The 27,342-nt window shown below is 39.3% G+C and overlaps 1 protein-coding gene and 1 long non-coding RNA gene across 9 annotated transcripts; both read left to right on the plus strand.

Annotated features, from left to right (window-relative positions):
- Positions 1–1,896: 1,896 nt before the first annotated feature.
- Positions 1,897–27,342, plus strand: LOC124134956. Of its 4 annotated transcripts, none has more exons than XR_006861184.2 (4): positions 1,897–2,044; positions 3,891–3,949; positions 5,820–5,952; positions 27,210–27,342. It is a non-coding gene; the product is annotated as an uncharacterized LOC124134956 (long non-coding RNA). The 4 variants fall into 4 exon arrangements; XR_006861183.2 differs by lacking the exon at positions 27,210–27,342 and adding an exon at positions 6,334–6,461 and having other exon boundaries at positions 5,809–5,952; XR_006861181.2 differs by lacking the exon at positions 27,210–27,342 and adding an exon at positions 6,334–6,461.
- LOC125380034 lies at positions 16,416–26,543 on the plus strand. 5 transcript variants are annotated; one of them, XR_007221007.1, is made up of 4 exons: positions 16,419–16,561; positions 18,403–18,461; positions 20,318–20,461; positions 20,843–20,970. XR_007221007.1 is itself a non-coding variant. In XM_048396054.1 (3 exons), exons 1-3 carry the CDS (start codon positions 16,543–16,545, stop codon positions 25,623–25,625), a joined length of 306 nt encoding a protein of 101 aa, XP_048252011.1. In that variant the 5' UTR covers positions 16,416–16,542; the 3' UTR covers positions 25,626–26,543. The 5 variants fall into 5 exon arrangements, 2 of the variants coding, with proteins under 2 accessions (XP_048252011.1, XP_048252012.1); XR_007221008.1 differs by having other exon boundaries at positions 20,329–20,461; XM_048396054.1 differs by lacking the exons at positions 18,403–18,461; positions 20,318–20,461; positions 20,843–20,970 and adding exons at positions 25,036–25,094; positions 25,398–26,543 and having other exon boundaries at positions 16,416–16,561.

Raw genomic sequence — 27,342 nt, forward strand, 5'->3', positions numbered from 1 at the left:
ACGAACATTCATCATAAATACCTTGCAACACATTTGAAGCTAAATAATAACCACCGTAATAAACCAACACCCGTGACACATGTGCTTACCTGACGTTAATGTTTTGTTGCTACCAGAGAAATATGATACATTATCATTAAAGTACAACAAATACATTCCCCTGAATATCCATTAAAATTGGCACACAAGGATGAAGTTCCTCAACAAAATGGAACAGTTACGTTAGAAACAAGTACTAGTAGTGAAAATGGTAAATCTACAGTCAGTTTCTGACATTCATACAATTGTATCAACCTGCAAGTTGAACTTGAAACAAGAGAACTGACACGCGACAACAAAATTGTTACTTAAATCTGAAAATACCATAATACATGTAGTAACCATGATAATACAATCTACAGAACAATTAATAAAATCAGCGTCATTGGCTTAATATGTCCGTTTCTATGAGTGAGTGTCTTCACCTATTTTTTGTACTCTGCAATATTCCACCTATATACGACGGCGGTTTGTAAATAATCGAGTCTTGACCAGACAATCCAGTGATGGATATCATGAGCATCAACCAAGTCAACGAGCCTGACCACCCGATCCGTTAGCGACAAGCATATTCATCTGCAAGCATAGGTTGCTGAAGACCTATTCTCACCGGGATATTTACGAGTTTTATCTAGTTTTTGACACAATTGGATGAGGAAGAGAATATATGGATGTCAACTACTTTATTATGAGGAACACAACGTTTCGGGGTATATACTTTCTCCTTCATCAGGTGTAGCAGCATTGGAACCAGTCTATGGTACACCATCATATCATCGGTAATCAAGGTCAACTGGATTATCTCCCCTTAATTACTAACACAAATAATGAAATACGACTATAACCATCAGAACAAAGTTGCATCAATTATGACTAGGGCTGGGACAAGTCCAAATTTACTCCCCGGGTACACACACCCCTGTTACCCGACCCTACCACGGTATCCGCTGTAGGTCTCGCGAGATAGGTCCAAATGTCCGATTGGGAATAGTATAAAACGAACTTCACATGCACACACTGAAGTTGACGGAAGTTTTATCTTTATTCAAACACATAAAGTCAGAAGGAATGCGTGGCTAGTCAGAAAGAAATGTGAACATTTGTGAGTAGTAGCGTAACCATGGAGTTCTAGATAATTTTGCCATTAAACAATATATCACGTGACTAGCCACGGGTCCGGGTAGTCCTGTGAGTACCCGGTTCCTACACAGTACCCACCCGACCCGAGTACCCGAGTTACCCGTCCCAGCCCTAATTATGTCTAAACTTTTCCTCACCCCGTTACCCAAACAGTAACAGACTCCTTACTTGTTTGGTGTAGACACAAAATTCACTATATGCAAATATCCTCCTTAATACAGAAAGTTGAACAGCCTTGCAATTTGTGCCAGCGAAGTACTAAAACTGAAAAAAACAAGACATTACTGAATAGCAAAAGGCACCGGTTCAGCATTTGTCTGGTGAGTATACAAAGTTTTACCAAAATGTTACAATTTATCAATGGTTTATGATTAATGTTCTGGAAAAGAGCCCTACCTTGAACGAAGTCATGAATAGAAAATGGCACGTTCCTGCTCTGTTTACCCTATCAAAGCAGCATCCGTGCGCTTGTAAAGGTAACATATAGCAAAGCCCTTTAAAAGGGCGCTTTTCTACTTGTAATAATGATACTTTAACAACTGGGTCCCAGTCTGGCAAGGACTAACCTACTAGAGCCAATTTCTAACGCTGCTCAGTGTGAACTCACTCGTTTTGAACCAGCCAACAACTGAAAACATTACTGGGATCCTGACTTGCGTAGAGCAAAAAGAAAACCAGTCAAGCTGTCACGTCACGTGATACTATGACAGTCTCGCGAGATTTATGACGTCGCCATGACGACACTTCACTACTGATATCGCCATTGTTATCATCAAACTGCTATTATCTTGCTACTGTTTTGCTGCCATTTTCCTCGTATTTCGCTCATTTTCGTCTGTGTACACTATGAGCTCCTACGCCCAAGGTATGTCATTACTTCTGAATAAGTTAGTTTGACTTTATTCCTTCTTTTATGACTTATTTACTGAATTAAGTCTGAAGTAGGCCTACATCTAGCCAATGGAAAAAAGAAGAAACTTCCAGAACATACTGCCATCAAAGATGATCACTTGTCCAGTGTTCAGATCTTTTCCACGTTAATTGAGGAGGCCGATTTTTCAGCCCTTTGGATCTAAACACATTCGTGTGTTTTTTTAATTTTATCTAGCGATATCTACTCGACTTCAGGCTGATGGAGTCGTTCTCGACCTGGATACCATCGATTATATTGGGACTGATGAGGGGATACCAAAAGAGATACGCTTGATCTAAAACATTTAACAATACATTCAGGGTACATTTCGATAGATCTATTTGTACCCCAGGCACATGTAGATGATACCCAGGTCGAGAACATTCTCATCAGTGTCAGTCCACTAGTCCTTATAATGATAACATATAGCAAAACTCCTAAATATGGCAAATTTCTACAACTCCGTATGAAACCTTTACTATTGGGCAGTTTGGGAAGGACAACAGGACTAGTGCCAATTTCTAACGCTAGAAATTCCACAAGAAGAACTTGTCATTCCTCAAACTCTTAGTGATTCGTTTTCCTGTCCAAAATGTAGGTTATTTGGCTTTTTGTCTTATTAACAGTTTCTTTACTAGGCCCTTTTCAGTAGACTACTACAGTTTACCCTCCGTTTGCACAAATGTGTTTCTGTAAATGTGAGCTAGCAGGCATGGGTTAGTTTTCAGTAGCCCTACATAGATATAGTTTACACTTCAATAATAAGTGAGGTAGTGTTCGTTTCCTAGGCTGTTTCTACTAAACGGATATTGGTTTCTGCTATGGTTTATAGAGCTGTTCAACACATAGACACAACAATCAAATACCAATGAGTATACAATTCATTAATAGCCCAATATCAGCATTCTGAGTTGAATTGTGATTGAAATAAGAATAAGAATAAGAAATCATTTTTCTACCTTTTAACTCCTAGACTGACTTCACTGTTACCTATACACATACTCTTAAATACAAGAACTTTGGTGTACAAAAACACTTCATGTACTTGTGTTTGCCTGTTATATATATCTAAACAAACACTTTGAGTTAAGATAATTTCATTTACATCACTGCTTTATGAACACACGCAGCCTTAGACAAGTTCTATAGTCCTTGCCACACTGCCCAATAGGTATCATAAGGACAGTAGACATTTGCCCTTTTTAAGTGTTTTGCTATGTGTATTCAGTATAAGGACTATCTATACAGTGTTAGAAATTGGCACTAGTCCCGTAGTCCTTGCCAAACTGCCTAATAGTTAAGGTATCATAAGGACTAGTGGACTAAAACTGTTAGTTTCTATCGCTGACATGGCCAGTACGTTTAGTTCAGTCTACACCAATACACATTATATTTCTGATTTTAGCAATACCTGTTGCAAGCAATCACATCATATACCTATGTATTCACATATATCTTTAACAATGTTTTGCAACTCTACATGTCGCATAGCAGTTTACCTAATAATATAGTTATTGTATATTATCTTCCAAAGATTTGTGTATTTTATGTTGTTCCACCACCTCATCATTGACAGAGTAGCTTATATCTTCCACAATATGTATACCCTGTGTGTGTTAAGACTTCATCCAGTGATGTAATCATCGCTCTTCACTTTTTAGAGTGTTATCTTATTTGACTTTGATGACAATGGATCAACAGAATAACTGAATGTTTTTAAAACTCGTTTACATACTGTTCAGTTGGTTCTTTCTTCTTTCATCCTTATTTAAGACTCTCATTCCTTCTTATTCCACAGCTGTTGACCTCGTGATCAGGTTCCCCTTGAACTTTGACATCTGGGCCCCTCCTCGCCAAGTGGGTGTCTTAGGAATTATTAATTTACTAATTGTTCTAAAACTGAAACTATGTCTTGTATTTGATGAGTGTATGGACTTATCTATATAATCTTTAACTAACACATATTCTATTGACTTGCAAACTAATGTACATGTGGAGTAATAAACACACATCTTTATCACTAACGTTCTCCTGACATTATGCATAATGAGTATCCTGTAAATGCAATCCATTTCCATCATCTACCTTCACCTTTCTGTACTTGCTACTTCAATCTACATGTCCTTCGCTCCCTCCCTGTCAGCGTCGTCCTGGGAGATACATGACCATCCTTGACCCCCTGTCACAGCTGCCCACCCCTCCCACCTCTCTCCCTGTCCCTCTCTCTGCCCCCGTCCTCCGTGATGCCCCTCACTTCGTCGAAATCAACCTCGATGATGACGACACCCCTACCCAGTCCCCAGTTCGAGTCTTCCTGTCACGTGTGTCTGGATTCTTGAGGAGAGTATTCCGTGTCAAGATGGACGCTTAGAGTGACATCTTGCTACCTCTCTGACGATGTGTCATATAATAATTAATTACATTCAATCATAAATACAAGATATTTTGTGCTTTTGGCATTTTTGGACCTTTCGGGCGTTTTTCTACTTTTCGGACCTTTCGGACACTTTGTGCTTTTGGTTGTTTTTTCCCCCAGAAATATACGCTATTTGTATTATACGTTCAAAGACGTATAGTTTGATTTACACATTTAGGCACTTTCGGAAAAGGTATTAACGTCTATTTTATTTGATTAAATCGATTACCAATCAATATTAACTATTAAAGATTGTCTTTTGTTTTTCGCCCCTTTGTTTTGTCTTTTGTTAAGTAACACACGATCTTGAAAATCAATCAAGCAACGCGTGGTATGTGCAGAAACTGTATATAACGTTTATAGCATCATCAGTTGTTCGTGTGGACTCATGACAACAGATAGTTACAGATTCTGACTCGATTCTTTGCATTTCTCTCAACATATTTGCTATAGCATATAACATAGACTTACAATACTAAGGGTGCCAGGTGCCCTGTTGGTACGCGGGATTCGGGGTCTATTTAGAGGGTATTCAGCAGTGTGGTACGCGGGACGCAAAAGAAAATCGTATTTAATACGCAGATTCAACATCTCTAAAATAAAGGTGTAGGTTACAAAAACCTTTATATATTATATTTTTTTCTGTGATTGAAGTTTAATTGCACCCTTTTCTCAATGCTTTTGAGTGTTGCGGTAAGTAGTCGAGATTCAGGGGTGAGCAATGGCACCCTCAATACTTGTACCACTAAGATCAATTTGTGCATACAGTCCCTGGAGTCTGTTCCCCACCCTCCCTAACGAAGTCATATGACCCAAATTAGATCCCAGATTAGTTCTGTCCTGGTACTGCTGAACACTGGATTTGATTAAAATCGTACAGAAATGACAATCATGATTTAGAGACAACCCATTGGGAGCCTACGTTTCATAACCGAGAGTGAGTGAGTAAGTTTGGTTTAACGAGGCTTTGACCCAGGTCACAGGCGGATACCACTAGCACGGGTCGGGTGCTGACAGAGCAGGGGTCAATACCAAGGAGAATCCAAGATTCGAACCCACGATCATTGGGTCCTGGTACAGTGACGGACGCAATTACACAGATACCAAACATCCCTTGGCCACCCTGCCCCTTTGCATATTCGAAATAATGCTAGAGTAGTTGGTCCTATGTCCTAGAGTTCCTTGATGTCCTATGTTACTGTACGAAGCAGGAGGCGCTTTCATAGACTCTAGGGACTAGCCTATACTGTAGTCTGTCTTTGAATATACGTAAGTGTGCGAGTGAGTGAATGTTCTTCAGTAATATTTCAGCTATATCAAAGCAGTCTGTAAAGTAATCGAGTCTGGACCAGGGAAACCAGTGGTTGACTGCATTAGCAACGACCCACACGGTCGAAGCACGGTCGAGTGGGGAGATTATTCTACCCAGCAATCTCCAAGTGGGGTTATTAACTCAGGTTCCCAGTTTTATTTCTACAAGATTCCATTTGAATCGCCACTGAATTGGCAGCCAAACTTGAGACCAGTTTTTACGTTACGATATGCAAATTCGTGTAAAACGTCATAACATGTCAGTTAGTGTATCAATATTGGATCAGACATGTGTCAAACGTGTCAAACGCTGCGTTAAATAGATAATATTGATAATGTCGCTGATTCATTTCCAGTTTGCTCAGAGAGATCGGATGACCTCGAGTGATTATACAACAGGTGAAACACCGATTACAGATAAGGAATTTCGTCACAAAATACTTTGTCAAATGTTGTCGGCTCATTATTGTATCACAGTTAACTTTGTACATATATTTTTGCCGTCTGTTCACAGGAAGATCCGAAGCCAACCCCTCCACTCGCTAGTGGTGTATCACTGAGAAGCCTTCGTCCCCATCTGATGTGTATCGCGCCTGTTATAAACACGTATCAGTGAAACGTTTAATAAAATTCTGCTGTGAATGTTAATCTGTTGTGTGCTTCTTTGTATTCCTGTTCAAATTCTTATGGTGTTATTATCACTTGAGTGAGTGAGTGAATTGGGTCTAAAGCTGCGTTTGCAAAGTGTGGAATGCAGGTCTTGAGCGCTTACAGTTTAAGTGAAACCCACTGGATTCGAACCTATGGTCATAGGATTCTGACACGCCAAAGGCGACGAACATTTGGACGTGTTGTATCCTTGGTGAATGTAACTAAATACCAGTGGAAAGAAGGTACCTAACATTCTTTAACCAGTGATAATATAGGATTATTTTGTCAGAACATCCAGCACGGCAAGTGTTCTAAAACCCGAGGACATTATTGTTTTCAGGACACAGAATGTCAGAAAAATAATAAAAACAGTCCTTTCATTTCGGACTTCACTCTTAAGTAAGTTAATCAGATTCGTCATTAATATATGTAAAATACCGCCTAAATCGGTGGAAAGTCACAATATAACAAACTGGTTAAAGTTACTGTGGCGTATGTGCCATGTACCCGTATTAGGGCGCTATTTATCACCAATATTGCACGGGGAGAATCAAGACAACTACATTGTTCGACACCATCGTTTCTCCCCAAGGGAAGTAACTCTCATCGGTACACCATCTTCGGTAAAGGCCAACGGGATTATCTCCCTTAAAAAATACAACTATAACCGTCAGTTACGGAACAAAGTTACAAAACTACTCGCCACATCAAACTTATCTTTTCAAAGTGAACAAAACGCATTTTGAACATTTTTTTATGAACGGGACAGACAGCACCTATTCCTATTCGTGGCGGGGGAAAAAAACAACTAAAAAAATGGTCTTATTATTGAAATTTTACACTGTAATAATACCGTGTTATAGTATTGTCCACGGCGCCGTCACAAAACACTAAAACATTATGGCAATACATTGTGTGGCTCCAGAATATGTAGTGAAATGAAAACTAACAGATACAAGACTGTTTTCTTCAAAATAAATGCTACAAACATTCATCATAAATACCTTGCAACACATTTAAGGCTAAATTATAACCACCGTAATAAACCAACACCCGTGACACATGTGCTTACCTGACGTTAATGTTTTGTTGCTACCAGAGAAATATGATACATTATCATTAAAGTACAACAAATACATTCCCCTGAATATCCATTAAAATTGGCACACAAGGATGAAGTTCCTCAACAAAATGGAACAGTTACGTTAGAAACAAGTACTAGTAGTGAAAATGGTAAATCTACAGTCAGTTTCTGACATTCATACAATTGTATCAACCTGCAAGTTGAACTTGAAACAAGAGAACTGACACGCGACAACAAAATTGTTACTTAAATCTGAAAATACCATAATACATGTAGTAACCATGATAATACAATCTACAGAACAATTAATAAAATCAGCGTCATTGGCTTAATATGTCCGTTTCTTTGAGTGAGTGTCTTCACCTATTTTTTGTACTCTGCAATATTCCAACTATATACGACGGCGGTTTGTAAATAATCGAGTCTTGACCAGACAATCCAGTGATGGATATCATGAGCATCAACCAAGTCAACGAGCCTGACCACCCGATCCGTTAGCGACAAGCATATTCATCTTACGACAAGCATAGGTTGCTGAAGACCTATTCTCACCGGGATATTTACGAGTTTCATCTAGTTTTTGACACAATTGGATGAGGAAGAGAATATATGGATGTCAACTACTTTATTATGAGGAACACAACGTTTCGGGGTATATACTTTCTCCTTCATCAGGTGTAGCAGCAGTGGAACCAGTCTACGTTACACCATCATATCATCGGTAATCAAGGTCAACTGGATTATCTCCCCTTAATTACTAACACAAATAATGAAATACGACTATAACCATCAGAACAAAGTTGCATCAATTATGACTAGGGCTGGGACAAGTCCAAATTTACTCCCCGGGTACACACACCCCTGTTACCCGACCCTACCACGGTATCCGCTGTAGGTCTCGCGAGATAGGTCCAAATGTCCGATTGGGAATAGTTTGACCGTATTTAGATACTCGTATAAAACGAACTTCACATGCACACACTGAAGTTGACGGAAGTTTTATCTTTATTCAAACACATAAAGTCAGAAGGAATGCGTGGCTAGTCAGAAAGAAATGTGCACATTTGTGAGTAGTAGCGTAACCATGGAGTTCTAGATAATTTTGCCATTAAACAATATATCACGTGACTAGCCACGGGTCCGGGTAGTACCCACCCGACGCGAGTACCCGAGTTACCCGTCCCAGCCCTAATTATGTCTAAACCTCTCCTCGCCCCGTTACCCAAACAGTAACAGACTCCTTACTTGTTTGGTGTAGACACAAAATTCACTATATGCAAATATCCTCCTTAATACAGAAAGTTGAACAGCCTTGCAATTTGTGCCAGCGAAGTACTAAAACTGAAAAAAACAAGACATTACTGAATAGCAAAAGGGACCGGTTCAGCATTTGTCTGGTGAGTATACAAAGTTTTACCAAAATGTTACAATTTATCAATGGTTTATGATTAATGTTCTGGAAAAGAGCCCTACCTTGAACGAAGTCATGAATAGAAAATGGCACGTTCCTGCTCTGTTTACCCTATCAAAGCAGCATCCGTGCTCTTGTAAAGGTAACATATAGCAAAGCCCTTTAAAAGGGCGCTTTTCTACTTGTAATAATGATACTTTAACAACTACATCTAGCCAATGGAAATAAGAAGAAACTTCCAGAACATACTGCCATCAAAGATGATCACTTGTCCAGTGTTCAGATCTTTTCCACGTTAATTGAGGAGGCCGATTTTTCAGCCCTTTGGATCTAAACACATTCGTGTGTTTTTTTAATTTTATCTAGCGATATCTACTCGACTTCAGGCTGATGGAGTCGTTCTCGACCTGGATACCATCGATTATATTGGGACTGATGAGGGGATACCAAAAGAGATACGCTTGATCCAAAACATTTAACAATACATTCAGGGTACATTTCGATAGATCTATTTGTACCCCAGGCACATGTAGATGGTACCCAGGTCGAGAACATTCTCATCAGTGTCAGTCCACTAGTCCTTATAATGATAACATATAGCAAAACTCCTAAATATGGCAAATTTCTACTAGTCCGTATGAAACCTTTACTATTGGGCAGTTTGGGAAGGACAACAGGACTAGTGCCAATTTCTAACGCTAGAAATTCCACAAGAAGAACTTGTCATTCCTCAAACTCTTAGTGATTCGTTTTCCTGTCCAAAATGTAGGTTATTTGGCTTTTTGTCTTATTAACAGTTTCTTTACTAGGCCCTTTTCAGTAGACTACTACAGTTTACCCTCCATTTGCACAAATGTGTTTCTGTAAATGTGAGCTAGCAGGCATGGGTTAGTTTTCAGTAGCCCTACATAGATATAGTTTACACTTCATTAATAAGTGAGGTAGTGTTCGTTTCCTAGGCTGTTTCTACTAAACGGATATTGGTTTCTACTATGGTTTATAGAGCTGTTCAACACATAGACACAACAATCAAATACCAATGAGTATACAATTCATTAATAGCCCAATATCAGCATTCTGAGTTGAATTGTGATTGAAATAAGAATAAGAATAAGAAATCATTGTTCTACCTTTTAACTCCTAGACTGACTTCACTGTTACCTATACACATACTCTTAAATACAAGAACTTTGGTGTACAAAAACACTTCATGTACTTGTGTTCGCTTGTTATATATATCTAAACAAACACTTTGAGTTAAGATAATTTCATTTACATCACTGCTTTATGAACACACGCAGCCTTAGACAAGTCTTATAGTCCTTGCCACACTGCCCAATAGGTATCATAAGGACAGTAGACATTTGCCCTTTTTAAGTGTTTTGCTATGTGTATTCAGTATAAGGACTATACAGTGTTAGAAATTGGCACTAGTCCCGTAGTCCTTGCCAAACTGCCTAATAGTTAAGGTATCATAAGGACTAGTGGACTAAAACTGTTAGTTTCTATCGCTGACATGGCCAGTACGTTTAGTTCAGTCTCCACCAATACACATTATATTTCTGATTTTAGCAATACCTGTTGCAAGCAATCACATCATATACCTATGTATTCACATATATCTTTAACAATGTTTTGCAACTCTACGTGTCGCATAGCAGTTTACCTAATAATATAGTTATTGTATATTATCTTCCAGAGATTTGTGTATTTTATGTTGTTCCACCACCTCATCATTGACAGAGTAGCTTATATCTTCCACAATATGTATACCCTGTGTGTGTTAAGACTTCATCCAGTGATGTAATCATCGCTCTTCACTTTTTAGAGTGTTGTGTTATTTGACTTTGATGACAATGGATCAACAGAATAACTGAATGTTTTTAAAACTCGTTTACATACTGTTCAGTTGGTTCTTTCTTCTTCATCCTTATTTAAGATTCTCATTCCTTCTTATTCCACAGCTGTTGACCTCGTGATCAGGTTCCCCTTGAACTTTGACATCTGGGCCCCTCCTCGCCAAGTGGGTGTCTTAGGAATTATTAATTTACTAATTGTTCTAAAACTGAAACTATGTCTTGTATTTGATGAGTGTATGGACTTATCTATATAATCTTTAACTAACACACATTCTATTGACTTGCAAACTAATGTACATGTGGAGTAATAAACACACATCTTTATCACTAACGTTCTCCTGACATTATGCATAATGAGTATCCTGTAAATGCAGTCCATTTCCATCATCTACCTTCACCTTTCTGTACTTGCTACTTAAATCTACATGTCCTTCGCTCCCTCCCTGTCAGCGTCGTCCTGGGAGATACATGACCATCCTTGACCCCCTGTCAGAGCTGCCCACCCCTCCCACCTCTCTCCCTGTCCCTCTCTCTGCCCCCGTCCTCCGTGATGCCCCTCACTTCGTCGAAATCAACCTCGATGATGACGACACCCCTACCCAGTCCCCAGTTCGAGTCTTCCTGTCACGTGTGTCTGGATTCTTGAGGAGAGTATTCCGTGTCAAGATGGACGCTTAGAGTGACATCTTGCTACCTCTCTGACGATGTGTCATATAATAATTAATTACATTCAATCATAAATACAAGATATTTTGTGCTTTTGGCATTTTTGGACCTTTCGGGCGTTTTTCTACTTTTCGGACCTTTCGGACACTTTGTGCTTTTGGGGTTTTTTTTCCCCAGAAATATACGCTATTTGTATTATACGTTCAAAGACGTATAGTTTGATTTACACATTTAGGCACTTTCGGACAAGGTATTAACGTCTATTTTATTTGATTAAATCGATTACCAATCAATATTAACTATTAAAGATTGTCTTTTGTTTTTCGCCCCTTTGTTTTGTCTTTTGTTAAATAACACACGATCTTGAAAATCAAACAAGCAACGCGTGGTATGTGCAGAAACTGCATATAACGTTTATAGCATCATCAGTTGTTCGTGTGGACTCATGACAACAGATAGTTACAGATTCTGACTCGATTCTTTGCATCTCTCTCAACATATTTGCTATAGCATATAACATAGACTTACAATACTAAGGGTGCCAGGTACCCTGTTGGTACGCGGGATTCGGGGTCTATTTAGAGGGTATTCAGCAGTGTGGTACGCGGGACGCAAAAGAAAATCGTATTTGATACGCAGATTCAACATCTCTAAAATAAAGGTGTAGGTTACAAAAACCTTTATATATTATATTTTTTTCTGTGATTGAAGTTTAATTGCACCCTTTTCTCAATGCTTTTGAGTGTTGCGGTAAGTCGTCGAGATTCAGGGGTGAGCAATGGCACCCTCAATACTTGTACCACTAAGATCAATTTGTGCATACAGTCCCTGGAGTCTGTTCCCCACCCTCCCTAACGAAGTCATATGACCCAAATTAGATCCTAGATTAGTTCTGTCCTGGTACTGCTGAACACTGGATTTGATTAAAATCGTACAGAAATGACAATCATGATTTAGAGACCACCCATTGGGAGCCTACGTTTCATAACCGAGAGTGAGTGAGTAAGTTTGGTTTAACGAGGCTTTGACCCAGGTCACAGGCGGATACCACTAGCACGGGTCGGGTGCTGACAGAGCAGGGGTCAATACCAAGGAGAATCCAAGATTCGAACCCACGATCATTGGGTCCTGGTACAGTGACGGACGCAATTACACAGATACCAAACATCCCTTGGCCACCCTGCCCCTTTGCATATTCGAAATAATGCCAGAGTAGTTGGTCCTATGTCCTAGAGTTGCTTGATGTCCTATGTAACTGTACGAAGCAGGAGGCGCTTTCATCGACTCTAGTGACTAGCCTATACTGTAGTCTGTCTTTGAATATACGTAAGTGTGTGAGTGAGTGAATGTTCTTCAGTAATATTTCAGCTATATCAAAGCAGTCTGTAAAGTAATCGAGTCTGGACCAGGGAAACCAGTGGTTGACTGCATTAGCAACGACCCACACGGTCGAAGCACGGTCGAGTGGGGAGATTATTCTCCCCCGCAATCTCCAAGTGGGGTAAGTAACTCAGGTTCCCAGTTTTATTTCTACAAGATTCCATTTGAATCGCCACTGAATTGTCAGCCAAACTTGAGACCAGTTTTTACGTTACGATATGCAAATTCGTGTAAAACGTCATAACATGTCAGTTAGTGTATCAATATTAGATCAGACATGTGTCAAATGTGTCAAACGCTGCGTTAAATAGATAATATTGATAATGTCGCTGATTCATTTCCAGTTTGCTCAGAGAGATCGGATGACCTCGAGTGATTATACAACAGGTGAAACACCGATTACAGATAAGGAATTTCGTCACAAAATACTTTGTCAAATGTTGTCGGCTCATTATTGTATCACAGTTAACTTTGTACATATATTTTTGCCGTCTGTTCACAGGAAGATCCGAAGCCAACCCCTCCACTCGCTAGTGGTGTATCACTGAGAAGCCTTCGTCCCTATCTGATGTGTATCGCGCCTGTTATAAACACGTATCAGTGAAACGTTTAATTAAATTCTGCTGTGAATGTTAATCTGTTGTGTGCTTCTTTGTATTCCTGTTCAAATTCTTATGGTGTTATTATCACTTGAGTGAGTGAGTGAATTGGGTCTAAAGCTGCGTTTGCAAAGTGTGGAATGCAGGTCTTGAGCGCTTACAGTTTAAGTGAAACCCACTGGATTCGAACCCATGGTCATAGGATTCTGACACGCCAAAGGCGACGAACATTTGGTCGTGTTGTATCCTTGGTGAATGTAACTAAATACCAGTGGAAAGAAGGTACCTAACATTCTTTAACCAGTGATAATATAGGATTATTTTGTCAGAACATCCAGCACGGCAAGTGTTCTAAAACCCGAGGACATTATTGTTTTCAGGACACAGAATGTCAGAAAAATAATAAAAACAGTCCTTTCATTTCGGACTTCACTCTTAAGTAAGTTAATCAGATTCGTCATTAATATATGTAAAATACCGCCTAAATCGGTGGAAAGTCACAATATAACAAACTGGTTAAAGTTACTGTGGCGTATGTGCCATGTACCCGTATTAGGGCGCTATTTATCACCAATATTGCACGGAGAGAATCAAGACAACTACATCGTTCGACACCATCGTTTCTCCCCAAGGGAAGTAACTCTCATCGGTACACCATCTTCGGTAAAGGCCAACGGGATTATCTCCCTTAAAAAATACAACTATAACCGTCAGATACGGAACAAAGTTACAAAACTACTCGCCACATCAAACTTATCTTTTCAAAGTGAACAAAACGCATTTTGAACATTTTTGTATGAACGGGACAGACAACACTTATTCCTAATCGTGGCGGGGAAAAAAAACAACTAAAAAAATGGTCTTATTATTGAAATTTTACACTGTAATAATACCGTGTTATAGTATTGTCCACGGCGCCGTCACAAAACACCAAAACATTATGGCAATACATTGTGTGGCTCCAGAATATATAGTGAAATGAAAACTAACAGATACAAGACTGTTTTCTTCAAAATAAATGCTACGAACATTCATCATAAATACCTTGCAACACATTTGAAGCTAAATAATAACCACCGTAATAAACCAACACCCGTGACACATGTGCTTACCTGACGTTAATGTTTTGTTGCTACCAGAGAAATATGATACATTATCATTAAAGTACAACAAATACATTCCCCTGAATATCCATTAAAATTGGCACACAAGGATGAAGTTCCTCAACAAAATGGAACAGTTACGTTAGAAACAAGTACTAGTAGTGAAAATGGTAAATCTACAGTCAGTTTCTGACATTCATACAATTGTATCAACCTGCAAGTTGAACTTGAAACAAGAGAACTGACACGCGACAACAAAATTGTTACTTAATCTGAAAATACCATAATACATGTAGTAACCATGATAATACAATATACAGAACAATGAATAAAATCAGCGTCATTGGCTTAATATGTCCGTTTCTTTGAGTGAGTGTCTTCACCTATTTTTTGTACTCTGCAATATTCCAACTATATACGACGGCGGTTTGTAAATAATCGAGTCTTGACCAGACAATCCAGTGATGGATATCATGAGCATCAACCAAGTCAACGAGCCTGACCACCCGATCCGTTAGCGACAAGCATATTCATCTTACAACAAGCATAGGTTGCTGAAGACCTATTCTCACCGGGATATTTACGAGTTTCATCTAGTTTTTGACACAATTGGATGAGGAAGAGAATATATGGATGTCAACTACTTTATTATGAGGAACACAACGTTTCGGGGTATATACTTTCTCCTTCATCAGGTGTAGCAGCAGTGGAACCAGTCTACGTTACACCATCATATCATCGGTAATCAAGGTCAACTGGATTATCTCCCCTTAATTACTAACACAAATAATGAAATACGACTATAACCATCAGAACAAAGTTGCATCAATTATGACTAGGGCTGGGACAAGTCCAAATTTACTCCCCGGGTACACACACCCCTGTTACCCGACCCTACCACGGTATCCGCTGTAGGTCTCGCGAGATAGGTCCAAATGTCCATTTGGGAATAGTTTGACCGTATTTAGATACTCGTATAAAACGAACTTCACATGCACACACTGAAGTTGACGGAAGTTTTATCTTTATTCAAACACATAAAGTCAGAAGGAATGCGTGGCTAGTCAGAAAGAAATGTGAACATTTGTGAGTAGTAGCGTAACCATGGAGTTCTAGATAATTTTGCCATTAAACAATATATCACGTGACTAGCCACGGGTCCGGGTAGTCCTGTGAGTACCCGGTTCCTACACAGTACCCACCCGACCCGAGTACCCGAGTTACCCGTCCCAGCCCTAATTATGTCTAAACCTCTCCTCGCCCCGTTACCCAAACAGTAACAGACTCCTTACTTGTTTGGTGTAGACACAAAATTCACTATATGCAAATATCCTCCTTAATACAGAAAGTTGAACAGCCTTGCAATTTGTGCCAGCGAAGTACTAAAACTGAAAAAAACAAGACATTACTGAATAGCAAAAGGGACCGGTTCAGCATTTGTCTGGTGAGTATACAAAGTTTTACCAAAATGTTACAATTTATCAATGGTTTATGATTAATGTTCTGGAAAAGAGCCCTACCTTGAACGAAGTCATGAATAGAAAATGGCACGTTCCTGCTCTGTTTACCCTATCAAAGCAGCATCCGTGCGCTTGTAAAGGTAACATATAGCAAAGCCCTTTAAAGGGGCGCTTTTCTACTTGTAATAATGATACTTTAACAACTGGGTCCCAGTCTGGCAAGGACTAACCTACTAGAGCCAATTTCTAACGCTGCTCAGTGTGAACTCACTCGTTTTGAACCACCCGACAACTGAAAACATTACTGGGATCCTGACTTGCGTAGAGCAAAAAGAAAACCAGTCAAGCTGTCACGTCACGTGATACTATGACAGTCTCGCGAGATTTATGACGTCGCCATGACGACACTTCACTACTGATATCGCCATTGTTATCATCAAACTGCTATCATCTTGCTACTGTTTTGCTGCCCTTTTCCTCGTATTTCGCTCATTTTCGTCTGTGTACACTATGAGCTCCTACGCCCAAGGTATGTCATTACTTCTGAATAAGTTAGTTTGACTTTATTCCTTCTTTTATGACTTATTTACTGAATTAAGTCTGAAGTAGGCCTACATCTAGCCAATGGAAATAAGAAGAAACTTCCAGAACATACTGCCATCAAAGATGATCACTTGTCCAGTGTTCAGATCTTTTCCACGTTAATTGAGGAGGCCGATTTTTCAGCCCTTTGGATCTAAACACATTCGTGTGTTTTTTTAATTTTATCTAGCGATATCTACTCGACTTCAGGCTGATGGAGTCGTTCTCGACCTGGATACCATCGATTATATTGGGACTGATGAGGGGATACCAAAAGAGATACGCTTGATCCAAAACATTTAACAATACATTCAGGGTACATTTCGATAGATCTATTTGTACCCCAGGCACATGTAGATGGTACCCAGGTCGAGAACATTCTCATCAGTGTCAGTCCACTAGTCCTTATAATGATAACATATAGCAAAACTCCTAAATATGGCAAATTTCTACTAGTCCGTATGAAACCTTTACTATTGGGCAGTTTGGGAAGGACAACAGGACTAGTGCCAATTTCTAACGCTAGAAATTCCACAAGAAGAACTTGTCATTCCTCAAACTCTTAGTGATTCGTTTTCCTGTCCAAAATGTAGGTTATTTGGCTTTTTGTCTTATTAACAGTTTCTTTACTAGGCCCTTTTCAGTAGACTACTACAGTTTACCCTCCATTTGCACAAATGTGTTTCTGTAAATGTGAGCTAGCAGGCATGGGTTAGTTTTCAGTAGCCCTACATAGATATAGTTTACACTTCATTAATAAGTGAGGTAGTGTTCGTTTCCTAGGCTGTTTCTACTAAACGGATATTGGTTTCTACTATGGTTTATAGAGCTGTTCAACACATAGACACAACAATCAAATACCAATGAGTATACAATTCATTAATAGCCCAATATCAGCATTCTGAGTTGAATTGTGATTGAAATAAGAATAAGAATAAGAAATCATTTTTCTACCTTTTAACTCCTAGACTGACTTCACTATTACCTATACACATACTCTTAAATACAAGAACTTTGGTGTACAAAAACACTTCATGTACTTGTGTTCGCTTGTTATATATATCTAAACAAACACTTTGAGTTAAGATAATTTCATTTACATCACTGCTTTATGAACACACGCAGCCTTAGACAAGTCTTATAGTCCTTGCCACACTGCCCAATAGGTATCATAAGGACAGTAGACATTTGCCCTTTTTAAGTGTTTTGCTATGTGTATTCAGTATAAGGACTATACAGTGTTAGAAATTGGCACTAGTCCCGTAGTCCTTGCCAAACTGCCTAATAGTTAAGGTATCATAAGGACTAGTGGACTAAAACTGTTAGTTTCTATCGCTGACATGGCCAGTACGTTTAGTTCAGTCTCCACCAATACACATTATATTTCTGATTTTAGCAATACCTGTTGCAAGCAATCACATCATATACCTATGTATTCACATATATCTTTAACAATGTTTTGCAACTCTACGTGTCGCATAGCAGTTTACCTAATAATATAGTTATTGTATATTATCTTCCAGAGATTTGTGTATTTTATGTTGTTCCACCACCTCATCATTGACAGAGTAGCTTATATCTTCCACAATATGTATACCCTGTGTGTGTTAAGACTTCATCCAGTGATGTAATCATAGCTCTTCACTTTTTAGAGTGTTATGTTATTTGATTTTGATGACAATGGATCAACAGAATAACTGAATGTTTTTAAAACTCGTTTACATACAGTTCAGTTGGTTCTTTCTTCTTCATCCTTATTTAAGATTCTCATTCCTTCTTATTCCACAGCTGTTGACCTCGTGATCAGGTTCCCCTTGAACTTTGACATCTGGGCCCCTCCTCGCCAAGTGGGTGTCTTAGGAATTATTAATTTACTAATTGTTCTAAAACTGAAACTATGTCTTGTATTTGATGAGTGTATGGACTTATCTATATAATCTTTAACTAACACACATTCTATTGACTTGCAAACTAATGTACATGTGGAGTAATAAACACACATCTTTATCACTAACGTTCTCCTGACATTATGCATAATGAGTATCCTGTAAATGCAGTCCATTTCCATCATCTACCTTCACCTTTCTGTACTTGCTACTTAAATCTACATGTCCTTCGCTCCCTCCCTGTCAGCGTCGTCCTGGGAGATACATGACCATCCTTGACCCCCTGTCAGAGCTGCCCACCCCTCCCACCTCTCTCCCTGTCCCCCTCTCTGCCCCCGTCCTCCGTGATGCCCCTCACTTCGTCGAAATCAACCTCGATGATGACGACACCCCTACCCAGTCCCCAGTTCGAGTCTTCCTGTCACGTGTGTCTGGATTCTTGAGGAGAGTATTCCGTGTCAAGATGGACGCTTAGAGTGACATCTTGCTACCTCTCTGACGATGTGTCATATAATAATTAATTACATTCAATCATAAATACAAGATATTTTGTGCTTTTGGCATTTTTGGACCTTTCGGGCGTTTTTCTACTTTTCGGACCTTTCGGACACTTTGTGCTTTTGGTTGTTTTTCCCCAGAAATATACGCTATTTGTATTATACGTTCAAAGACGTATAGTTTGATTGACACATTTAGGCACTTTCGGACAAGGTATTAACGTCTATTTTATTTGATTAAATCGATTACCAATCAATATTAACTATTAAAGATTGTCTTTTGTTTTTAGCCCCTTTGTTTTGTCTTTTGTTAAATAACACATGATCTTGAAAATCAAACAAGCAACGCGTGGTATGTGCAGAAACTGCATATAACGTTTATAGCATCATCAGTTGTTCGTGTGGACTCATGACAACAGATAGTTACAGATTCTGACTCGATTCTTTGCATCTCTCTCAACATATTTGCTATAGCATATAACATAGACTTACAATACTAAGGGTGCCAGGTGCCCTGTTGGTACGCGGGATTCGGGGTCTATTTAGAGGGTATTCAGCAGTGTGGTACGCGGGACGCAAAAGAAAATCGTATTTGATACGCAGATTCAACATCTCTAAAATAAAGGTGTAGGTTACAAAAACCTTTATATATTATATTTTTTTCTGTGATTGAAGTTTAATTGCACCCTTTCCTCAATGCTTTTGAGTGTTGCGGTAAGTAGTCGATATTCAGGGGTGAGCAATTGCACCCTCAATACTTGTACCACTAAGATCAATTTGTGCATACAGTCCCTGGAGTCTGTTCCCCACCCTCCCTAACGAAGTCATATGACCCAAATTAGATCCCAGATTAGTTCTGTCCTGGTACTGCTGAACACTGGATTTGATTAAAATCGTACAGAAATGACAATCATGATTTAGAGACCACCCATTGGGAGCCTACGTTTCATAACCGAGAGTGAGTGAGTAAGTTTGGTTTAACGAGGCTTTGACCCAGGTCACAGGCGGATACCACTAGCACGGGTCGGGTGCTGACAGAGCAGGGGTCAATACCAAGGAGAATCCAAGATTCGAACCCACGATCATTGGGTCCTGGTACAGTGACGGACGCAATTACACAGATACCAAACATCCCTTGGCCACCCTGCCCCTTTGCATATTCGAAATAATGCTAGAGTAGTTGGTCCTATGTCCTAGAGTTCCTTGATGTCCTATGTAACTGTACGAAGCAGGAGGCGCTTTCATCGACTCTAGGGACTAGCCTATACTGTAGTCTGTCGTGAATATACGTAAGTGTGTGAGTGTGTGAATGTTCTTCAGTAATATTTCAGCTATATCAAAGCAGTCTGTAAAGTAATCGAGTCTGGACCAGGGAAACCAGTGGTTGACTGCATTAGCAACGACCCACACGGTCGAAGCACGGTCCAGTGGGGAGATTATTCTCCCCCGCAATCTCCAAGTGGGGTTAGTAACTCAGGTTCCCAGTTTTATTTCTACAAGATTCCATTTGAATCGCCACTGAATTGGCAGCCAAACTTGAGACCAGTTTTTACGTTACGATATGCAAATTCGTGTAAAACGTCATAACATGTCAGTTAGTGTATCAATATTGGATCAGACATGTGTCAAATGTGTCAAACGCTGCGTTAAATAGATATTATTGATAATGTCGCTGATTCATTTCCAGTTTGCTCAGAGAGATCGGATGACCTCGAGTGATTATACAACAGGTGAAACACCGATTACAGATAAGGAATTTCGTCACAAAATACTTTGTCAAATGTTGTCGGCTCATTATTGTATCACAGTTAACTTTGTACATATATTTTTGCCGTCTGTTCACAGGAAGATCCGAAGCCAACCCCTCCACTCGCTAGTGGTGTATCACTGAGAAGCCTTCGTCCCCATCTGATGTGTATCGCGCCTGTTATAAACACGTATCAGTGAAACGTTTAATAAAATTCTGCTGTGAATGTTAATCTGTTGTGTGCTTCTTTGTATTCCTGTTCAAATTCTTATGGTGTTATTATCACTTGAGTGAGTGAGTGAATTGGGTCTAAAGCTGCGTTTGCAAAGTGTGGAATGCAGGTCTTGAGCGCTTACAGTTTAAGTGAAACCCACTGGATTCGAACCCATGGTCATAGGATTCTGACACGCCAAAGGCGACGAACATTTGGACGTGTTGTATCCTTGGTGAATGTAACTAAATACCAGTGGAAAGAAGGTACCTAACATTCTTTAACCAGTGATAATATAGGATTATTTTGTTAGAACATCCAGCACGGCAAGTGTTCTAAAACCCGAGGACATTATTGTTTTCAGGACACAGAATGTCAGAAAAATAATAAAAACAGTCCTTTCATTTCGGACTTCACTCTTAAGTAAGTTAATCAGATTCGTCATTAATATATGTAAAATACCGCCTAAATCGGTGGAAAGTCACAATATAACAAACTGGTTAAAGTTACTGTGGCGTATGTGCCATGTACCCGTATTAGGGCGCTATTTATCACCAATATTGCACGGGGAGAATCAAGACAACTACATTGTTCGACACCATCTTTTCTCCCCAAGGGAAGTAACTCTCATCGGTACACCATCTTCGGTAAAGGCCAACGGGATTATCTCCCTTAAAAAATACAACTATAACCGTCAGATACGGAACAAAGTTACAGCAATTGTAACCAAACTACTTGCCACATCAACCTTATCTTTCAAAGTGAGACCACTCAAACATTTTTGGAAAGGAGAAAATAAGAAAAAGCAGCTTGTAACAAGTTTTAAGAGAGACAAATTATAAAATTGTAATAGTATTTAAATTTTACATTGTAATAATACCGTGTTGTAGTATGGTGCACGGCGCCGTTACAAAACACTAAAACATAATCTGTGGTTAAAATGAAAACTAACATGTGCAAGACTTGTTTTTTTCTTCTAACAAAATGCTATGAACATTCATCATAAATACCTTGCACATATTTGAACTAAATTATAACCACCGTAATAAAACAACACCCGTAACACATGTTCTTACATTTAAAGGTGTAGACCTTAACGTTTTGTTGCTACCAGAGAAATATGATTATTATCATTATTGTACAACAAATATATTCCCGCGAATATCTTGAAATCAGTACACAATGATGAATGGAGTTCATCAACAAAATGGAACTGTTACATTAAGAAAAAGGTAAAGCCTTATGTTTGTATACCTACAGTGAGTTTCTGACATTCATACAATTGTATCAAACTACAATCTACAGAACAATTAATAAAATCAACATCACTAACTCTTGGAATATGTTCGTATCTTTGAGTGAGTCTCGTCAACTAGTTTTTGGTTATTTGTTGCTTAACGCCGAACTCAGCAATATTCCAGCTATGTGACGGTGGTCTGTAAATAGTCGAGTCTGGAACAGACAATTCAGTAATTGATATCATGAGCATCGATCCACGCAATTCAGATACGATGACATGCATCGACCAAGTCAGCGAGCCTGACCACCCGATCCAGTTAGTAGCCTCTTACGAGAAGCATAGTCGCCTCAAGCATATTCGCCTCTTAGAACAAGCATGTTGTTTGCCTTGTCAACGCAGCATCCGGGACTACAAATCCAACAATAAGCATCCTGCAAACAATTACTTGGCAATGTGCCCATTTCTGTGATTTAACCAGAGGCTTATGTAGATTTATGGGAATTGAATGATAATCGACGAGGTAGGCTGACCAATCAGATTGCGGAACACACTGACTATTAGTTTACAGTTCACCTTAACTTTCACAGACACGATATGAAGGTCGAGCATTAACAGTTCTGAAGAGTGTGTCCAGTCAAATCCACAACGACCGTTTCAATTATTTATTTTGCTGTATTCCAAAGATTTCTAACATCATACCTTATACGGAAGCCTATTGGCTGCTACATTTTGATGCTCTGCGTCTTGTCTGATATGCAGACAATCTGGACAACTCAGAAGCGATAAAAACTAACTAGTACACTAGTACTTATAGTGGCAAAAACCTTTAAAACGGCAAATTTCTACTTGTACACCGTAACAATTGGGTTCCAGTCTGGCAAGGTCTATCCGACTAGTGCCAAATTCTAACGCTGCTCAGTGCGAACTCACTCGTTTTGAACCACCCAACCATTCGTGACCAACTCGTGCTTTTCCGGGACAAGCCTTCTTGCAGGTGACGGAAAGGGGCGAGTGGTGACGAATGCCACCCAACAAGCTGTAACGTCACGTGATAATATGACAGTCTCGCGAGATTTATGACGTCGCCATGACGACACTTCTTTGCTGATATCGCCATTGTAGTGATAATCATATTGCTGTCACCTTACTACTATTTTGCTGCTTTTTGCCTCGTATTGTGCTCTCCGTCGTCTCTGCACACTATGAGCTCCTACGCCCAAGGTATGTCATTACTTCTGAATGAGTAAGTTTGACTTTTTTCCTTCTTTAAGTTTAATGACTTATTTACTGAATTAAATCTGTAGTAGGCCTCGATCTGGCCGATAGAAAAAGAAGAAACTTTCAGAACATACTGCCATCAAAGATGATGATCACTTGTCCAGTGTTCAGATCTTATCACTTTAATTGAGACCGATTTTTCAACACTTTGAATCTGTTAATAAACACATTCGTGTTAAATTATTTTATCTAGCGATATCTACTCGACTTTAGGCTGATGGAGTCGTTCTCGACCTGGATACCATCGATTTTATGGGGACTGATAAGGGGATACCAAGAGAGATACGCTTGATCCAAAACATTTAACAATACATTCAGGGTACATTTCGATAGATATAAGTGTACCCCAGGCACATATCGATGGTACCCAGGTCGAGAACAGTCACATCGGTGTCACTTAGGCCACTGTCAGAGCTGATGGTGTGAGGCTGAAAACGTTTTAGGAGGCGAATGTACCATTGGTCCTTGATTACCCTCACATCACATTCAAGTTTTGGATTCACTAATTCTTACTTGTTTTTGTGTAATTAAATATTGGAAATCCCAGAAGAGGAACTTGTCATTCCTTAATGATTCGTTTTCCTGTCCAAAAAATAGGTTATTTGCCTTTTTGTCTTATTAACAGTTTCTTTACTAGGCCCTTTTCAGTCGGCTACAGCAGTTTTACCTTCAATGTGCACTAAGGAGTTTCTGTGAATGTAAGCCAGCAGGCATAGGTCAGCTATTAGTAGCCCTATATATATTGTTTACATGTCATTAATAAGTGAGGTAGTGTGGGTTTCTAAGGCTGTTTCTCCTAATCGGATGTTGGTTTCTACTATGCATGGTTTATAGAGCTGTTCAATAAGTAGACACAACAATCAAATACCAATGATAATACAATTCATTAATAGCCCAATATCAGCATACTGAGTTGAATTGTGATTGAAATGTATACTCTTGGAGGAATAAGAAATCATTTTTCTACCTATTTAATATTAACTTCTAGAGTGACTACAGTGTTACCTATACACATACTCTTAAATACAAGAACTTTGGTGTACAAAAACACTTCATGTACTTGTGTTCGCTTGTTATATATATACGCAGCCTTAGACTAGTCCTATAGTCCTTGCCACACTGCCCAATAGGTATCATAAGGACAGTAGAAATTAGCCCTTTTTAAGGGTTTTGCTATGTGTGTTCAGTATTAGGAGTAAGGACTTTAGTGTACTAAAACAGGAGCAGGAACTGTTGTAAGCAGTGACAAAGATGTGTGTATTTTATGTTGTTCCACCTCCTTCCAACTTGTATATACCACAATCTGTATATCCTGCTTTTCAAAACATTACTTTAATATGTCATTTGTATTGATGATGAGTAATCGTATATATTTAGAGTGTTTGGACTTCATCCAGTGATTTGATCATTGCCCTTCACTTTTCAGTGTGTAATATATTTACTCCGATGACAATGGATCAACAGAATAACTGTGAATGTTTTTAAAACTCGTTTACATACTGTTCAGTTGATCCTGTCTTGTTCATCCTTTTTTAAGACTCCCATTCCTTCTTACTCGACAGCTGTTGACCTCGTGATCAGGTTCCCCTTGAACTTTGACATCTGGGCCCCTCCTCGCCAAGTGGGTGTCTTAGGAATCAGTACTTTACAAGAGTTATTGTAAAACTGAAATAATGTGTCTTGTATTTGATGAGTGTATGGGCTTAACCAGATAATCTTTAACTAACACGCATACTATTGACTTTCAAACTAATGTATATGTGGAGTAATAACCACAGATCTTTATCACTAACGTTCTCCTGACATTATGCATCATGAGTATCCCTTAAATTCAATCCATTTCCAGCATCTACCTTCACCTTTCTCTACTTGCTACTTCAATCTTCTGTCACTCTCTACATGTCCTTCTCTCCCTCCCTGTCAGCGTCGTCCTGGGAGATACATGACCATCCTTGACCCCCTGTCAGAGCTGCCCACCCCTCCCACCTCTCTCCCTGCCCCTCTCTCTACCCCCGTCCTCAGTGATGCCCCTCACTTCGTCGAAATCAACCTCGCTGATGACGACACCCCGACCCAGTCCCAAGTTCGAGTCTTCCTGTCACGTGTGTCAGGATTCTTGAGGAGAGTGTTCCGTGTCAAGATGGACGCTTAGAGTGACATCTTGCTATCTCTTGGACGATGTGTCGTATAATAATGAATTATATTGAACCATAAATACAAGATATTTTGTGCGTTTGGCAGTTTTGGACATTTTGGGAACATCTTTTTCTACTTTTCGGACCTTTCGAACACTTTGTGCTTTTGGCTTTTTTCAGTTACACATTTTGGCCCTTTCGAGTGTTTCGTGTCAAGATGGACGCTTGGAGTGACATCTTACTCATTCTTGAACGCTGTGTCATATAATGATTAATTACATTCAATCATAAATATCAGATATATTGTGGTTTTGGCATTTTCGGACCTTTCGGACACTTTGTGCTTTTGGTTGTTTTCATACGCTATTTGTATTATACGTTTAAAGACGTATATTTTGATTAACACATTTAGGCACTTTCGGACAAGGTTTTAACTTCTATTTTATTTGATTAAATCGATTACCAATCAATAATAGCTATTAAAGATTGTCTTTAGTTTTAGCTCCTTTGTTTTGTCTTTTGTTAAATAACACCCGAAAATCAATCAAGCAACGTGTGGCATGTTCAGAAACTGCATATAACGTTTACAGCATCATCGGTTGTTCGTGTGGACTCATCACAACAGATAGTTACAGATTCTGACTCGATTCTTTGCATCTCTCTCAACATATTTGCTATAGCATATAACATAGACTTACAATACTAAGGGTGCCAGGTGACCTGTTGGTACGCGGGACTCGGGGTCTATTTAGAGGGTATTCGGGATTCAACATCCATCCTTGATGTCTTATGTAACTGTACGAAGCAGGAGGCGCATTCATCGACTCTAGGGACGAGCTTATAGAAATATTCCGGCCAAATCCCGACGATGGACATCAAGTCACTAGCCTATACTGTAGTCTGTCTTTGAATATACGTAAGTGTGTGAGTGAGTGAATGTTCTTCAGTAATATTTCAGCTATATCAAAGCAGTCTGTAAAGTAATCGAGTCTGGACCAGGGAAACCAGTGGTTGACTGCATTAGCAACGACCCACACGGTCGAAGCACAGTCGAGTGGGGGAATTATTCTACCCAGCAATCTCCAAGTGGGGTTAGTAACCCAGGTTCCCAGTTTTATTTCTACACTTTTCCATTTCAATCGCCACTGAATTGGCCGCCAAACTTGAGACCAGTTTTATCTTCACTAGAAAATAATTTAAGAAATCCCCATTTACTGTACGATATACAAATTCATGTCAAACGTCATAACATTCAGTAAGTGTATCAATATTGGATTAGACATTTGTCCTGCGTTAAATAGATAATATTGATAATGCCGCTGATTCATTTCCAGTTTGCTCAGAGAGATCATCCGCACGTTTCAAGTATGTTTTGCAAAGACTATTTATTTCTACTGATGTATGGGACAAATCACGACACATAGTTTATTCTTGGCAAAACCCTAAGGAAGAGAGGCGGGGGGAAATCTGACCTCGAGTTATCATACACTAGGTGAAACATAGATAAAGATTTTCGTCACAAAACACAGCGTCACATGCTATCCTCTCATTATTGTATCACAGTTAACGTTATTCATATATTTTTCCCCGTCTGTTCACAGGTAGAAGATGTGTAGCCCTCCACTCGCTAGCGACGCATCACGGAACAGCCTTCGTCTCCATCTGATGTGTATCGCGCCTGTTCTAAACAGTTATCAATGAAATGTTGTAATAAAATCCTATTGTGGATGTTAA

The sequence above is a fragment of the Haliotis rufescens genome, unplaced genomic scaffold, assembly GCF_023055435.1.
Source record: "Haliotis rufescens isolate VD_foot unplaced genomic scaffold, xgHalRufe1.0.p SCAF_15, whole genome shotgun sequence".
In the NCBI taxonomy this organism is placed as follows: Eukaryota; Metazoa; Mollusca; class Gastropoda; order Lepetellida; family Haliotidae; genus Haliotis; species Haliotis rufescens.